The sequence below is a fragment of the Pteropus medius genome, unplaced genomic scaffold (assembly GCF_902729225.1).
Source record: "Pteropus medius unplaced genomic scaffold, Ma_sr-lr_union100, whole genome shotgun sequence".
Classification (NCBI taxonomy): Eukaryota; Metazoa; Chordata; class Mammalia; order Chiroptera; family Pteropodidae; genus Pteropus; species Pteropus medius.
In genome coordinates this window covers 12,922,783-12,941,610 of record NW_024340692.1, presented here as the reverse complement: position 1 = coordinate 12,941,610, position 18,828 = coordinate 12,922,783, and the positions used below count along the sequence as shown (strand labels likewise).

The 18,828-nt window shown below is 36.9% G+C and overlaps 1 protein-coding gene across 6 annotated transcripts in view; it reads right to left on the bottom strand.

Annotated features, from left to right (window-relative positions):
* Positions 1 to 18,828, bottom strand: part of GLIS3 (GLIS family zinc finger 3) — a 420,742-nt gene that overhangs the window by 73,048 nt on the left and 328,866 nt on the right. For 4 of the 6 annotated variants that reach the window (XM_039885485.1, XM_039885610.1, XM_039885337.1 and 1 more), the window contains one exon: positions 15,375 to 15,476. The exons of the other annotated variants lie outside the window; for them this stretch is intronic. In XM_039885485.1, coding sequence (XP_039741419.1) covers positions 15,375 to 15,476 — 102 coding nt within the window. The remainder of the gene's footprint in view (positions 1 to 15,374; positions 15,477 to 18,828) is intronic. 6 annotated transcript variants of the gene reach the window in all.

The window sequence follows — 18,828 nt, the reverse complement described above, 5'->3', positions numbered from 1 at the left end:
CAGAAGGAAAGACAAGTAGAATTTTTTTCCAGAGGGTTAAGGTTTAGTACAAGAACATTTTCATCAAGCATTCTCTATGACACTTCAAGCTATGTAGATCTTGGGGAATTAACTCATTGCCAAAAGGCTTAAAAATAATTACAATGAATTAACCTATTATATTAATTACAATTAATTTCCAGTTGAAGCTATAGCATTGACATTTATGAAGTGGCACTAGCATATCATAGGTAATTAATCTCCAACAATCTGCTATCAAATTCCTTTGGGAATGACCAATTTGCAAAGAGGAAGAGAAATGAGAGTGAAGACTTAGAAAAACACTAGAAGAAACCTCTTCTGAAAAATGAGGTACTGTAAAATCAAACATCCTGAACTTCTATATAGGAGATACCTATTTGGTCAGGAGCTACTTCAAAATGCCAAAAATTTTATCCATAGCTGATTAATGAACTTGCCAAAATAGTTGGTACATATGCTCAATAAGAGACATGAAAATTCATTGCCAGTATAGATACTATAAAACTACTCCTTATTTAGTCAAAAATAGTGATTGATGGGAATTGTTCACAGAAACAGAATTTCAAAGTAAAAAGGAACTAGAGCCCAGTAGTCTTATGCTCCAACTCTGTAGCAGTGCTGGCCAACAGAACTTTCTTCAATGACGAAGTTCAGTGATGAACTAATTGGTAGCCACTAGACACATCTGATTAATGAACAATTGAAATGTGAGTAATACAACTGAGGAGCCAGATTTTATTTTATTTTATCTAGTTTTAATTAATTTAAATTTAAATATGGTGTGAACTGCACAACATTACCTCGTAATGTAGTGGCGGCTCAGCCTTTGTCTAAACCCCTTTGATGACAGGGAATTCACTTCCTTACAACTCAGTGCATTCCATTGCTAAATAGGTCTAATCATTAGAAAGTTTGAACTGTAATCTGCTTCCCCATAATTTGTACCCACTGGGGTTTATTCCTTCCCTTTTCTCCAGACCACACAGACTAACTTTGCTTACAATATACTTTACAGTTCTAATATTTGAGAAGCCTCAAAACGCTGTAGTATTATAGAATTTCAGCCCTGAAAGGGGCCGCAGTTGTTTCTTTGTCTGCTCTCCCTTAGCAGGTTTTTGTTTTTTTTTTTAATATCGATAAGAGGATACTGAAGTAGGAAGAGCTTGGGCCTTTTAGTTTGAAACACTGTGGTTCAACTACTGTGTGATCCTGGGCAGGTGTATTCACTTGCCTGAGTGTAGTTTCTCTTCTGTAAAATGAGGATAATACCATTTAGCTATCTTAGTTGCTTTGAGAACTAAATGAGATATGATTTAGAAAGCACTTGGCACACAGAGGTCACAAAAGTGTCAGTCTCTTCTCTCCCGTGTAGCATATTATTCCATTCACCATCCCAAGTACTCTCGACACTGGACCTCAATGGCCAATGTATAAATCATGTCTCAGCTACTAATATAGTGAACCAGGATGGAGTAAAACAGAACAAACACAACCCTTGTTCTAGACTTCCTACTCTCTAGACTTCCTTGTTCTAGATTTCCTTCCTAGAGGTAGGAAAAAGAGTCAATAGCTTTTAAAAATCCATATTATACTCTTCATTCTTTCATTCAGGACCTATTTAATGAGCCCTTACCATGTGCCCAAAACTATGCTAGGCCTAGGAGATAAAGTGGTACTACAAGATAACTGAGTTCCCTGCCCTCATGGGGGTTTGCAGTGTGGCTCAAATAAAGCGTGCCATTAAGTAAAATCCCTAGATCTTTTTTCATATGTGATGCTCTTTATTTCTGATTGTTCTTTATATTTGGAAGCTAATTTTTTAAAGCTGCATTGCCATTTAGTGGTACAGAATATCTTGGCTGCATTTCATTTGACTCAATCACTCAGTGAGCCACCACATTCCCCACTTTGATGCCATTTGCAAACTTGATGAATATACTCTCTGGCACCAAAGACAGTGTTAAATCTCTGCCCAAGAGTGAGCTATCTCTAAAAATAACCCATGCTCTATAGGCACTAAGCCATTAACAACCACATAAATAATAGCTTAACTACAATATGAATCATGAAAGATAAGATGCATTGTGGGCTCTAGACCCAAAATACCTGAATTTGAGCTTTCATATCTTTATTTGTGAAATGTTAGACAACCACAAACAAGTTCTTTAACATCTCTTTAACTCCATTTTCTCTGTACGATGTGGATAATAGCATCTACTTTACATGGCATCGAGTCACTGTTCAACACATGTTAACTACTATTTCTATTACTACTTTTTTTTCATTAATATCCAGTATGAAAGCACTGTAACACTGTCTGACATGTATTTCTATTTTCTTTTTGCTCCCATCCATTTCTGGGAAATTTTTCTCTCTTTTAATCAGGCTCTTCTTTTTATATGCCATAATGTAGCAATATGACAAAGGAAAAGAATAGAGACTTTAGGTTCAAGTAGATTTAAGCTCAACACTAATATGTGACCTTCGGAAGATATTTAATCGAAAGGCTTCAGTACCACCCTGAGTAGAATGGGGTCAATAACTCTAACTCTGGGGTGTTATTACAGGATTATATGGGGTGACCTAAGGAAAGTGGCTAGTGTTGTACGCAGTGAATTTTTTTTTTTCCTCTAGAATTTTTAAGAGTAATACCTGTTAGGACTCCCTGGGTTCTTGCTAGCCTCATAAATAGAGTCTGGGGCCAAACGATGTCCTAATCAAGACATTAGTCTAGTTTTGGAAGATAAATATCATCTTAAAATTATTCTACATCCGAAGAATGTAGCTAGCGTTAGACTTCTGGAAAAGTCTAAAATATATTAGAAATCAAAATCAAGAACAAAACATTTCAGAACACTTTGAGAATGCTGATAATTCATCTAGATCTTACTTACCAAAATCTATACCACTATCGAGCTATCCTAGATAGAGTTGGGGAGTTGATATTCAAAAGGATGTTGAAATCAGACAGGCATTCAGCTTGGATTTTTTGTATTGTTATATTTGTAAAAACATCATTTTCCTCTTGAATCAATATTATTCTAAAACTAACATCAAGAATCTTACATTCTTTTTTTTCTGACTGGAAAATGATACATAAATGGACATAGTCAAAGGCAGATTTAAATTTCATCTAGAGGAACATCTCAAAAGGAAAACATTAAATTAAAGAGTGAATTTTTTTAGACAAGTAGAGAAATATTAACATGGAATTTCGCATAGCCATGAGAAACATCGTTTTTAACCATTTGGGGCCTAATTATAAGGTTGCGAAGACTCACAGCAAGACAAGGGGTTTATATCTATCGTAACTTCATAAATTCCTTCTGACACCAGCTCATTGCACTAATGTGACCACACACATTCCATCCCACCCAGTCAAGTGCAGCATTTTTCTTTCTATTCAAGTATTCTCAAGATTTAATTAAAGCAGCCAGCTATCTAGTAATTACTTCCCCCTCCATCTTACCAGCTCCTATTGTCTGCCTCTGAATTGATTTCTGACTATAGTCCCTGCCTATGCTATAGTTTAGGAAGTGTGGGGAGAGACTAACTACAAAAGTCATTTTTCCTTCCTTTCATTTAATTAAAACTAATTGTCTAAAAGAGATTTGAGCCTGATTTTTAACATGCATGAGTGTTTGGACAATTTTTTAAATGCCTACTTCTAAAAGCTGAAGGCTGTCATTTCAATGAAGAGCACTTGCTTTCTGCTCTCCCATCCATCCTATACTCAACAGTCAGTTTAATTTTCCTCAAGTACATTGCTGACAATGTCACTTCCCCCTTTTAAAGCCCTTTAGTGACTCTCCACAAAGCATTACCTACAGTACAAACTCACAGGCTTTAACAGGTTGGGCCCCATCTAGCTGTGTGACTTTATGCTTCATGTCTCTATGTCACACAGAGCCAAGATGCTCTTCCCTATAAACCTTGTTCATTCTTATTCATGTCTCATGCTGTACTTCTGGCCACAAGCCTCCCTCATCTGGAGTCCCCTTTTCTCTAGACTCTACATATCTATAACACATTCTGCATATTCTCCAGGGTTCGATTCGATGTCACCTCTTTATTGAAGTTTTCCCAGGTCTTTCCATTCCAAAATCATTTTTTTCCTTTTTAAACATTCCAACAGCAATTTTTCTGTGTCACTCTGATGGTACTTGTGGTTTTCTACATTGAATAATCCTTATTTATAAATTGTGTGTATGTATGTGTGTGTCACAAAAGACACAAAAGCTCTTTGTAAACAGAAACCATGTCTGTTGGATCATGAAAGCTAAAACAGCACTTCTTTTCCCACCAAAGGTACTCTATAAATGTTTGGGGAAATGTGTGAACAAATAAATGAATAAATAACAATAACTTAATAGCTGCTAAGAATTCATTAATCCATGCTTATTCTTTAGGGCAGCCCCTAAATACAGACAAAATCATGTCTTCATGCAATAGGAGGGGGAAAAGAAGAGTCAGGCAGTTTAAGTATGCCGAAATTATCAACTAAGAATAAAATAGGAATTAGTCAAGTGAAATCTTAACAGAAGTTTAAAAAAAAGAGAGACATTTGGGAAGTTTTTTTCTTTATAATATTCAGTCCCTGTCCATGCCAAATTTTACTAGATAATACTTTTCACATTTATATATTGCCTCTTGCAATGTGCAAATGAGCAATCCTTCCAATAGGAAATGCTAATTCATTACATTTATACTTCATATCATTCATCTGGAAGAGCTGGGAACAAATCCAAACTTCTACCTTCCTTTTAAAGATTCAATGTCTAGCATATATTTGGTAAGCAGAATAGCGAAATTTCAAGCTGAGTGGGCCCGAAATGACACACTCACGCCCCCTTTTTGACAACCTACACAGTCAAAAATGAGAACCTCCATCGTCTGACTCCTGGTTGAATAAATTACCAGCTATGGCCCTGGTCATCCCGGTCACTGCTCCAAATTCAACCTTTAATACTATTCCAGAGCCTTTTTTTCCCCTGAGGTAATGCCACCAAATTAAGAGCTTGCCTGTAGTGTTGTTTTTGTCAATGCACAGAAGCCCTTTACTGAAGGTAATTTCCCCTCTCTCATCTGAGAACACTATGTCTCAGAGTGATGCATGAATCATATGACCTTTTGATGCTTTAGCGAAATGGAGCTCTTTTCCTTGGTCATTGTAAAGGAGGCTTGGTCCAGGGAAGTTCTCTAGGGTAAAGAGACAAAAACAAGAACTGAACTTCTCTGGTCTATGGACTCCTGTAGTCTATGCAGCCCCTGTCAAAGTCATTGTCATGTTCAGAATCTACTATTTCTCCTTTGGACATTTATTTTATTTCGTCTTTCTTATTATCATCCACTCCCCGTAATAAACAAAAATTCCATCTCAGAAAAAAAAAAATTAACTCCACCCCAAGAAATCTAGACTAGAAAGCCAAAAATCCAAGGAAAGCGTGGAAGGATGATGAGGGCTGCCAGTGACCACTCGTGGTGCCAGGATTATATCTCAGAAGCTCTGTCCTAGACTACACTAGTTTTGCTGGTTCTGACAGAATGATGAGAAAAGAGACCAAGAAAAGAGACCAAGATGAGGAAGCAGAAACAGGTGCTGTCAATGTTGCACATTGTCCTTTAAACTTTCTTCCTCCCATGTCCTGCCATCAACAGGTCTTAGAGTGTATACTTTTGTTCTCAGGGTCTTTAAGGAACTCCAAACTCAGTGGTCTGCTGTGTTTACTCCACTCTCCAATGTTCTAGGCCTCATATTGTTTGTCTGTCATCATTATCAGCACCCTCTTGGGAAGATGCTATTATTAGAATTAATTTCACATTCTGACACTACAGGAAGCTAGTACGAGTTGTAGCTACTTCAGATCTCTATAAAAATCCCTGTGTGCTGATAACTTTTAGTCCACTAGAAATAAATTTATTAGAGAAATATTTTTATATATATGCTGAAGGAAGGAAAAGTACCATAAAAAGATATGTCTCACTTTCATCTCCCAAAGTTTTCCTAAGTAGAGCTAGAGAAAATAGATGTGCTGCAGCATCAAAGTCAACCTTTTAAGCTGTGGTGGGGGCGGGGGGAGGTGGGTACTTTTGGTATGACTTTAAAACAATAAAATTAGATATTTTAATCAGAAATTAACCAGCCAGCAGTACTCCGTATAAGACAAAATCTTAGAAACAAAAAGTAGAGACACATAAGAAAAATAATAATAATCTATCCTTCTGAGAGTTCTGTTTCACTGTCTACAGAAACTAAAGCCTGTGCTTTTTAGCAGAAACCCAAGATCTGTTTACAATGGAAAGCACACCTTTTTGTAAAACTCCCATAAGTAATCAAACATCAAGGAAAGGTAGTATGCGAAATACAGGCGACTTAATTTTTCCCTAGTATTTTGAAGATCAAAAGAATATCTCTATTCTACCAATAAGACATCTCCCCAGTCTCCTACCTCCCCACTGGGTAACCAAGCAAATTCCTTGGGTTCTCATGTCATTACCACAGACTGAAATGATGTAACAATAACAGCAAACGGGTGTCCCCCTGCGCCAAATCTCTAATCAGTTTCAAAGTATGTTTTGTTGGTTCTCATTGACTCCACTCAAAGGAACTGGTCACTTGTGGTCTCAAAAGTTTTACAACAAATTGTGTGATTAAATTCCTTAAACACGTCTGTCCATTACTAATCCTCTTTTGCCAACATCCCTTTCAGAGAAAAATTGCAGCGCTCCATGGTGCCTGATTTATATTTCATTTTGAGAACAGGAAGTAAAGGGATTAAAGTTAAGGATTAAAACATTTACTCTTTACTGCATTTTTTCTCCTCTTAAATGGCTTCCTGGTTGCCATGGCTACTGTTCACTGGTCCTTAGCCCTGAATGCAAGTCTTTTTGCATTAATAAAATATTTTAAATGAGACTTCATGGAAAACAAAAGGGAAAGTAGCTGTAAGTTCAACAACTGCCCCTGAAAGAAGCTGGAATTTTTTTTTTAAATCGTTTTTCTTCATCTTTTTATTGGTATCTTCAAGAGTAAAACAAACTAAAAGGTAGTACAGGGACAATCTAAAGATATACAATACAATATCAGAATTATGCAGCAGGAGTATAAGAAGATTACTCTGAGATAGTGTGTTGGTCATTAGCTTACAAACCAGTGTTTGCAGGAAGATTAAGGGTCCTTGGGAATTTCTCAAATGTTGCAACACCACAGAACATTTTAAAGGCAAAAATGCACGTAAATGCAATGTTGCAATTCCACATTGCAAATACCAGCCAGGAAATGAAAATCTGAGGCTTTTACCACCACAAAGTTAACTTAACCATGTCAATGTAAATATCAGTACTTTGTATCCAAGTCATTGGTGTTTCATGGAGGCAGCATCTGCACAGAAGTACGGGAAAAGAGGCAATAACCACAAACAGCATGTACTGTGAAGGCTAAAGATGTCTGCATGTACAGTGCACACAGCTGATGCCGAGTTGGGCTTGGAAAAGGAAGCGTAACATTGACAAGTGAGCAAACACAACTGTGTTTGAGTGATTCCTTTAAATCACTCCCCTGGCATTCACTTTAGAGTATATTGCTTATATTCCCTTAAAAAGCCAAGGAAAACTAAGGAAATGGAATAGTAAAACTATTCACTTGACCTTCTTTGTGTCATCTTACAGGAACTGGGACTCAAGAAGCTGGTACAAGAAAATGATGATACTCTAGCTACAGTTATTGCTGTGAGTGATTCTTTGTTTCAACTCAGGAAGCTCCTGTCTTCTGCCAGTACACATGAAATTATATCAACCCAACTTATTAGTTTGTACCTAAGGTGAGATCTTAGACTCTTTGCAGTTCTTGCCACCTTCAGAACCATCCCTAGGATATGCAGGGCACTGAGCAAAAAAATTTTTTTGCAAGTTTCTATCTATATAATTAATGTGGGTCACCCCAAATCAGTAGAGGACTAATCTCAAGTGATTCAGCTAAAGAAATGCCATCCTGGCCAGGAGGAGTGATCTGCTCACAAGGCTGCACTCTTGGAATGAGGGCCTGCATACAGGGCCCCAAGATGAGTCCCAGAGCTTGCTATGGCAACTAGTTGACCCCACATATGCAGTAGATGGTGAGAGAGTGCCCTGAAGGAGAGAAATGGGGGCTGGCACCCTTGTGGGTACCAGTCTGGGTTCAGGATTCCTCACTTGGATGGTACCACTGGGTCAGTCACCAAAGGGAGGTGGGATTAGAGGGTTTTGAGGAAGATACCCCAAAGCATGGAGGCCCCAAGGGTCAGAGCCTCAATAAGGGCCCCACCACCGTCTTCTAACAGAAGACCACTATAGAACTTCTGGGAATGATTCTTATGCCAAGAACTTGTTGACAAGTTACAAAATTTCCCATAATGGAAAATCAGACATCCCATAGTATGAATGATAGAGTCAAAGGAAGACTAGATATAGAGTCAGGAAAACTCAGCTGGCGTACAGTCCTACTACTGACTGAGTGTGCTTTATAAAGTCATTTAGCTTCTCTGAATCTTAGGTCTCCCATATTTAAAATGAGATTATAATAAGTGTAATACTAACCCCACCCAATGTTTGTTAAGATTAAAGAGGTAAACAGACATGAAAATGCCCAGTAAACTGTGCTCTACACAGGTGTTTAGTGATTAGTATTGTCTGTCTTCTCATTTCCTTTAAACTCTTATTTCATAAGGGAAGAGAATAAAATGAGTAATTGCACCCATTATATTATTACTAAATGTTTTAAATGCCAATTCACCCTTTGCTATCACTGATGGTTGAAGAGAGATAGGTGGTACTGAGTTCGTGAGTGTTTTGCTCTATTGAAGTCTGATCAATTTCAAGATTAATATCTAGGGTAGGGGGTGAGGAAGCTCGTAATTAGGGTAGAGATGGGAAATGGGAAAACATTATGAAGCATCAGATTGCTCTGCTCATTTGCCATGATCTAGGGCTCCACAATGTGTCTGGGTTTTTATGAACTTAAAATCAGGGAACTTGTTCTGGATATATTTTTCCACGTAAAAGAATAAAATTATTTTTAAAAAGAGGAACAGGAAAATCGATTATCCTTGATTGACTGTCATTTTGAGTACACAAAAATGAATCTGATTTCTGTATTTGCTTATTGCAAATAAGGAAATGTCAAAGATATCCTTTACACTGTCATCTCAAAATACAATTTCTATACAAAGTCCACAATGGGTAAACATTATCCAAATTCCTATAGCTGGTGCTTGTATGCTATGCTAGCCCAAAGCACAATTGTGAATTGGAGCTTCTTGTCTGATGTGTTCTGCTACCTTTTTAGCTACGTTTTCCCTTTTGAATCTCCTTTTTCAGAGTCCAGTGATGTCCTTGCAAATACAGAGTGAGGAAAATGCATGTCAGTGATTATTACTATACACTACAGAGTAAAAAGAACCAAAACAGAGGGGCCCCATAATATGTTTATACATAATAGAAAAATTTGTGGAAAGATATGCACCAGTTTTAAGCCATTGTGATAAAGTATATCATATCTCTGATAATACTTGGCTTCTATAGTTACCACAGGTGACAGTGCCAAATGGGAAATGTTAGAAAAATAATTGCTGGAGCAGGGGAGAGAAGAGTGAAGCCTAGCAGAGGAGAAAAATAGCAAGGTTCTAAGGCTACACAAACTCTGCTACTGAAAAACACTTATGATTATAAAAGTATGTTTTGAGAAAGTATAAAAGGCCCAGAAAATGAAGAAAGAGAAATCCATACCTCATATTTCAACAAAACAAAAAAATATAAAGCCTAGAAATGAAACTGATCACCAGAAGGCTTAAACTTTATGCCTGGCAAGATTCTAGAAAGAATCACAAGCTGGTGAGCAGTTCGGAATGAAGGAAGTCAACAGGAGTTAGGATGGGGTTACTGAGAACAACCAGAGAATTTTCATTTCTTTTAGATACCATTAGGTAAAAGCTGCAGATATAATAAGCCTAATATTCATCAAAATATTTAGAAATGTCTCTCATGATAGCATTTTGGACAAGACTGAGAAACCTGAAATTGATGATAGCCCAGCTGGATGTAGTCATAATTGAATGAGCCACTGGATCTAAAGAATATTGATAAATAGAAACATCCCACGTAATTATTTTGTCTCCTTTCACCCGAAACCCCTAATTCATCCCCTATATTACCACCCTAATTATCTTTCTAAATCATAGATCTGACCAGTCTGTGTTTAAACATCTGAGCATGGCATATAAGGCCCTTTAGCATCAGTTCCCTTGTCAATGTTTTCAACCTCAATGCTTGCTTCAATAGCCAATAAATGACATTGCAGATCTCATATGACCCTAGGTGAAACTGTATTCTGTGGCATGAAGGAAATGAAGAGAATAAAAAGGAATGCAATCCATACACTAAAAATTCCTGAAGCTGGGTAATAAGAAAAAATTGTAGAAGTGAGGATATTAATGCAGAATTTCTACATACTTCAGCAAGGTCATCAATGGAAAAGAAGAAACATCCTTTGAAGACAGAAGTATAGCGCATATGCCAGTTTTCTAGGAAGGTAGGTTTTTGACCTAGTAATATGAAGAATGTTTGCACGTATTAGACTTGCTAACTAACAAAAAAAAAAAAAGAGAGAGAGAGAGATTGTCTTAAAAGTCATAAAGCTTAAGATTTCACAAAGAGGCTTATGAATATCTTTTGGGACTTTCTAAATGTGATTCCCCATACTGGTCTGCAGGGAGGATAAGGTTACATTTAAGGACTTTCATAATTCTGATGGACTACAGCTGTGCACACAGCTGGCCCCATGTAGTGGCAGTACAGCAAGCACCCATCCCATAAAGCTACTCAGAAAAACATCTTTCTATTGCAGTTAAAAGAACAGCCCCACTGAGGCAGCAACTATTTGTAGTCACATTTTAATAGTTAACTCAAGAGTTAGTCCATATTCAACAAACAAGGGAAATAGTGAGTTAAGATGTCACATGATAGCTCACTAGAGTTTATAAAGAGGGCTCTGGATTGCCGAGTGGGAGAATAATATTTTGCCAAAATATTTTGTGGAAGGCCAAGATTGCAAACAGTATGGCAAGACTTAAAGAACGGCTATGCATTAAGCAGTATTAACTAATTCTGGCTCACGTTCTGTTAGGCCTTTTGGCTTGTAGAAAGACAGCATACCACCTTTTGGCATCATACTTGGCTCCTTTTCCACTTCTGAACTTTCTCATTCCTCAAAAACAAATTAAGAGAGTAGAAGTAGTAATAAAAAATTCATCCTGACTCTAATGGCCAAAAGAAGAAAAATAAGATCATGTATACAAAATGGCTCTGAAATGTTAAAGCATGTAGGGAAAATAAGACCCCATTTTTGTCACTATTACCATGATCCCTACTAAAGTATCTGAATCACAGAGATTGGTTTCCATTTGATAAACAACTCAAGTGGAGCCTTGTAGAAGCTCAAAGATCTATTTGTCAAGTTCCTCTACCTGCTCAAGCAAGAATTCAACTAAACTAGCTCAGGCAGGAAAAACCTCTTCTTCCCTTAGAAAATTCTAGCTATTATCTGACTTTCACCTCTCTTAAACCAGTTTCTTCAGCAGAAATGGAGCACAGCAAGCCATCTTCCTTGTATTGTAACACCTTCTAATAACTCCCACACCTGTGGCCATAAGCTACCTCCTTTCCAAGGACTGAGCTCTGTCTGGTACAGGACTACATTAAGCACTGTACAAGTGTCTTCTCACTAGCAGCTACAATGAACCTATGGGATTGCTGTTACTATCCAAACTTCACAAATGAGAGCCTAAAGTTCAGAGATGTTAAGTCGCTCACTCAAGGTTATATTATTAAAACTAGTGATGTAGGGATTTGAATCCAGGTCCATGACAGAAGTCCATATGCAGAAGAAATGACCAGATAACTCACACAAGATGAAATAAAATAGCAAACAATTATAATGAGGAAATAATGAAAGATCTTGTCAATTTTGGGGGAAAAAAGGGCAAAATAAGGAAAACAACCAAGGTCTGAAATGGGCATAAGAGTAAAACTCTTCAGCATTACATCTATACCCATCCATCTCCCATTCACAAAAGAATATTTACAGAGAACTGACAAATGGCAGGGATTTCCAATCCAAAGACATAGATTCCCCACATGAAAATAGGCATTAGGATGGTCAACTTGTCTGGTTGAGATTTTAAAATATATAAACATGACTACAAATGTGTTTCTTGCATGAAGAAAAAAACAAAGCGGATATATAAACAACTCAATTATGCTATAATCTTAGTTTCCATTATTTTTAAACAGCTAAAATAATTTTGAGATAAAAATAAATTAATGGAGAAATCTGGAGTAGAGAAATTCAACTTACTAAAATTTTAACAACCACTTGTCTTCTTTCTTAGAAACAACAGATGACACGATATAATTCTAGGAGTAATAGCTAACCTTTACTAGGCATGTATAATGTGTCAGGCATCATGCTAAGTGTTTTACTGTCATTATTTCATTTAATATGATATAAACACACTGTATTAAATATATGATATAAACTTAACAAAAATGACAGATTTACAAGTTAACATTGTGATAAACTTGTATGATTCTGTAAATTCTCTGATATATAATGCAAAATATGCTTTAAAAAGTATCCATTTATTTACTTGGAGTATAAGCTTCTTTTACTCTCTTAGAAGAGTCTCTTTAAATGGAATGAATAAATTTGCTTTGAGCTGTCAATGGTATAATGAAAGGAAGTGGAACCAGGTATATCCAATTATTAATTTCCTTCTGTTTTCCCAGGGAATAATCAATTTGCACCAATATAAATTATACTTTGAGGTTCACCACACCCCATTTTCATTTGGCTAGTGTCACCTTCAAATAAAGTAACCTCGGTTAAATTTTAACAAAATGGATTTTAGTTTATGGGTGTGATAGTCAGTTTTATGTGTCCACTTGGCTGGTCTCTAGTCCCCAGTTATGCAATAAAACATTAATCTAGGTATTACTGTGAAAGTATTTTTTTCAGATGTGATTAGCATCTACAATTAATTGCAGATGTTAAAAGTAGACTTGAGATTTCTCTGAGGAAGAAGAAATTCCACTTGTAGACAGCTTACTCAATTCTGGATGCTAGGAACTCTGGAACCATCTTGAATCTTCCCTTCCCCTTATTCCTGGCATTTAATCCATCACTACTCCCTATCCATTCATGTTCAACCCAAATGCCACTAACCTTGTCCGGATATCCATTAAATCTTGTAAAAGTGTATACTGTCCTAATTGGTACAACTGCCTCTAGTCTATCTCCACTCCACACTTTAATTCACCTCTATACAACCAGCCTACCCCTTGTCAAAATCCAGCTTTAACGTCTCTGGCTGTCTCGAGGGAAAAGAGCGTATCTTACATTTGTGTACACCCAAGACCTTAGCAAAATAATAGACTCAGAGTAAATGTTGGGTAAGTAGGAGTAAATTCCCCAGGGCATGGGAAGCATAGATTCTTCTTAGATGGGCAAAGTCTTTCTGAGTATTATAACTAAGGTAAAACAGTCACTAGGAATCATGCAATGATTTTGGCTCAGATGGTCTTTATGTTTGTTTGTTTTTAAACAGCTTTTCTGAAGTATAATTGATATACAAAAAACTCTATATTTTTAGCATGTACAATGAGTTTGGACATGTGTAAATATCTGTGATATTGCCATCACCACAATCAAGGTTACTGACATATTTACAACCTCCCAGAATTTCCTTTGTGTCTCTTTGTGGGTTGTTTTGTTACCAGTGTCTTAATTTTAGGGAGTCAGTGAAATCTATGGAGTCTCTCCCTACAAAAACACATTTTGCACAAAATTTCTGGGATTTCATGTGATTCCTAAAACCCATCCATCCATGGAACACTCCCCCAAAATGGTCTATGGACCCCAAGTTAACGATCCCTGAATAAAACCAAATATCACTGTTCAAATTTGATTTTAATTCCCTCTGGTTTGGATTTCAGTTTCCTTTCCCTCATTTATATATGTGTGTGTGTGTGTGTGTGTGTGTGTGTGTTTGCACTACCATTGAGAATCCACATGACTCAGAAAGACCGGCTATAGTAATTAATTAAAAGATGACCCCACCTACAAGAATATTCGGTTCTCTGGGAGGAAACTATTTCCAAGGACACTGTTGTTCTGTTCTCCGTCACAATACACTGTCCTGGTTTGCAGGTATGTGATGATAACAATGCTTTCTACTGAAATAGCTACCCTTTTACCTCTGAGGCCTCATGTCTGCCTTTCAAGCTAGCTGTGAAGATGGGGAAATGGAAAAATCAGGGGAATGTAACTTAAGCTAAGTCACGAAGCAATACATGGCACTGTTTAAAAGAAGCCCATACCTCCTGATGGCCAATTCAAACACTACTCTAAGACACAGCCACCTGCCCAGTATCCACCATGAAAAGTTTTTACATTAGGCTTATCCAAGCCCGTGTGTGAAGTCACCCTGAAAATAAATCTTCACAGCTCAGAGAGCCAAGATACAAACAAATGGGAAAATATTGCCCACAGATATCAAAGACAAAATTCAACTGCAGCTGAAAGAGAGACAACAGAGAGCTAGCAGAGGGAGCAGTATATGCACAAGAGATAGAACATTTTAGAAGTGGAGATGAAGAGCAGACACCTGATAAGGACAATGATGAACTATGTCATGATATTTTAGGACATTATATTTAGGCAGCAGAGAGTCTGAGCTAAATGCTTTTTTTTTCCAAATCACCCTCATCAAGAATCCACAAAATCTAATAAAAGAATGGGAATAAGAAGCTTAGGAGGCTTCTGTCAGTCAATCAATCAAAAAAGCAATTATCTAGGACCTATTTCCATAAGGTAGCCATGCTAGGCACTGTACAGCCTGAATTGCTCATTAAAGTACCTGTCATAGGATCCTCGTTCCTTACACAGTTGGCCGGAGCTGTGCTAAACACTCCTATTTTTTGTCCCAATTAAGAATTTCCAGGGGAAATATAAGTAAAACTACTTTACCATGCAAAACAAAGTATTATAATGTAATTGAGAACAATATAAATACCCATAGATCTCCCCCTTGCTTCCAAATAATAGAATCTAAGACTTCACTCCTTAAGAATCTTTATCATTTGCAAAGGAGCTCCCAGATACTATGTTTCAGAAGCATTCTCTGTGAAAATTTATCAGAGCATTTCTCCTACTTCATTGAAAACAAGTGTCTCCATGTGTCTCTTTTTGGAATGAAATCTTCAGGAGGGAAGGTTCAGGTCTTACGTGTTTCTAAATCCTCAGAGCTGGTACAGGGCCTCACCTGTGAACCACAAATGCTGACCAGCTGAGTTGTTTTCTTAGTTGGGAGAGGTAAGCCATGCACTTCACTCTCTAGCATCCAATCCCTCTGATTGAAGACAGGCTGCAGAAAAGTGAGATTATAACAAGCTAAGATGATCCTGACATCTATTGCTGTGCTCTTGGTAGCACCAGGTTCTTCAAATAAAGCTCAAATAGAAAGGTACGGTTTTGACTTAAGCAGTGCTTTAAAAATTTTGCAGCTGATACATTTTTCTCATTTCTACAGTGGTCATTTGAATGTGTTCCTGACCATCTCACCTCAATAGGTCCCACTCTATACTCTCCATATCAACTCTGTTTCCTTGCTCGCATTTATATTACTTATTTTCTGTTTACCTTTTTATTGCTCTTGGATTTCACTAAGATAACATGGCTTTATGAGGACAAAGAACATGTCTACTTTATACGCACTTGCATCTATGGGTCTAATCCAGTGCCTGACACACAATATAGGTGTGTAATATATACTTGTTCAATAAAATAAGTGAAATTACTTGAGACTGTATTTCTCCAATTGCTAGAAGAGTAGTTTGATGAGATGCTCTAGAGGAAAAAGAAGATTGTTTTGTCGGTCAGTAATTTTGAGCAATGTTTAATGTTATCTTCCCTCTGGAATATTGGTATATCCAAGGCTGTAAGAATTCTTACATGATAGAATCCATTAAATATTATTTAATTCAGCATTTCCCAAATTTATATGACAACATAACCTTTTAAAAAGGTAATATCTAATAACATCCTGTGGAATGTGTTCCAAAGAATACACTTTGGGAAACACTGCTTTAAAAGCTAAAAAAAGACACTGGGCTAATAGGCCCAGAGATGCTAGTATTTCTTTTTCTATATTTGTAAGGCTGAAGACAGCTTATCTGATCACTCCAGGAAGGAACACAAGATTTTTCTAACTTACTATTCTCTGGACAACTTTCCTTTTTAATAACTCCAATCACCATGTAGCATCAAAATGCTCTCGAAAGCATAGCTGGTTTTATATTGGATCTGCTTAAAATAGAAGCCTCCAGACAACTGGTTTAAACTCCAAATTGGTACTATAGGCCTCAAGTTAACCTGACTTACTTTTTTCATTTAAATTTAATTATTAGTTAGCATAATATTTTGAACCAAAAATATTTGTTTTACAAAAGCATACCCAGAGACTTTCATGAAATCAGTTACTCTTACCTGAGGCATGAAAACATTCAGGCAGGTACCATTATTTGAAAGTGTGATGTAAATAATTACCAACTGTTAACAAGTACAGAAGTTAGTAGGTGACTCATTTAACAAAAACAAACATATTAGTGTTGTTTTAATGGCATTCCTGTAATGGCACCACTCTTCCTCGAACTCCAATATGATTCCTTAAACGTGAGAAGAAGGAAGAGGAGCTAGCTCATCTTGAAATGATATGTCCATGATATGTGCTTATTATTGAAATTCCATTAAGAGTAGGAGTGATTTTTTCTTTTCTTTTCTTTTTTTTTTTAGTTTATTCCTGAGCAGAGAAGGAAGAAAGGAAGGAGACTGTCAAAATTGGGGAAGGGGCTTCAATTATGTACCACACTTGTGCACGCTTTCTACCATGTAGATGACAACAGAAAACAACTGACAGAAAAGTGAGCCTTACTTGCTCTCCTAATACATGCATCCATTTAGGTGAAAATATGTATTTTCATATTACTTTTTAAGATTCCAACAACTGCACAAAGCAAGGTCGACCCATGTGATACTTAATGAAATTGTTTATAGTTTTCTGTATATATGGCTCTGAACAGATTCCAAAGAATTGCCAGTTCTACATGAAGAGAGTTTCATTAAATAAGCTGCTCTATTTTAGCCATAAAGCTACACAGAGCTGTTCTCTAAGCAGGAAAAATAAATATATGTTACATTCACACACATTTCAAAAGCTGTGCTTGGTTTATAACAGCTTGTGTTGAGGTCACAAAAGTGAAAGTCATCTACCATGGTGGGTCAAAGGTGAATGTTTAACAAACATTTGACAAATCACACCCAAAGTTGGGAATCTTTGAGGAAGTGTGAAATGGATGAAAGATTCACGTCATCTCTAACTTTTGGCCCAGTGTTCTTTGCATTCACTTTTAAAAAATCCATTTTGATAACAGGCCAGAGTTGAAGGAAATCCCCCTGCTTATGGTACTTCCAAGGTGAAAATGAAAAATTCTGATAAAGCTCACAGCCTTGAGGAAAATTTAAAGTGTCTTATTGCCTTAATTTTCTCTTATTTCACCACTCATTATCAGGCAGAACTGAAGGACAGATTCTGCCTTTTGCTCTACAGGCTTGAGCCTATTCTCACTGGAGACCATAGTTGGTGACTTGAGTATTTCGCTACCCATTTATCTGTGTAGCCCTCTATTTAATGGACTCAAGATCTGCAAAGTGCATTTGATGGAAGAAGTCTGTACATCAGCTGACGGGATGTGTGGGTGTGCACACATTAGACAAAGAGAAAAGTTACTCTCTGCATGCAATGAGCCAAATTATCCCAATTTCTTAGTAGAAGTTTTTCCTCCCTTCTTTTTCTTCTTTCTTTTTACAGCTTAAATAATATTTAGCTGAGATTTCAGCTTCTTGGTTTTCAGTAGGATGCAACAGGTGTGGGAAGGGCTACGTGCCTATTGCCAGGGCATATTGCTTAGGAGATTTCTGCTCTTCCTAGTAAACATTTGTCTTACAATTGAAGGTGCCTTGCCACTGCCCCTGATTTCAGAGTAGGGCCCCATAAAGCCGGCAATGTTAAGACCAAAATAATGTCATTTAGTGTCTAGGGGTGGGGGGTTAAAAAAAGGATTAGAGGCAGGCAGGCAGGGTATATTAAATGAGTCCATGACTAACAGGGTGTGACAGAAAGGGGTTTTATTCTTTTCAACGAAACAATTCCCTAGGGCTGGGACCATTACTCCACTATGCCTTTATCACCTTGGAATTTTTATGGTTATTTTTGATGAATTCACATTTTTGTAAAGGCTTTTTTGAAATGATGCCAGTTTTCAATTTTTAATTAAAGTCGTAAATAATCTTAATTCTGCCTTAAAAGGTTTATTGTTTCTTACTTTTTTTTTTTATTATTGCTGCCAGGAAATATTTGAAATACCAAGCCCTGATGTAAGTCAGCAATTAGAATTTCTCCAAGGTCTAGTAACAACATTGTACCACGTAAATATTATACACTGGTATACCAGCACAAGGTTTGAAAATGTAGATTGACTGATTTCAGGTTTATTAGCACTGCTTCTCCTGGGAGTGACATTTCTTCTTTTTACTGGATGGCACAACTTTATCATTTTAATTTCCACAAATTAATCCATCACAGATCCATAAAGGATTTTTAAAATCTTTAAGTTAAAAAAGTTAAATTTCAAAAAGTAAACACAGTAAACTTGTCACTA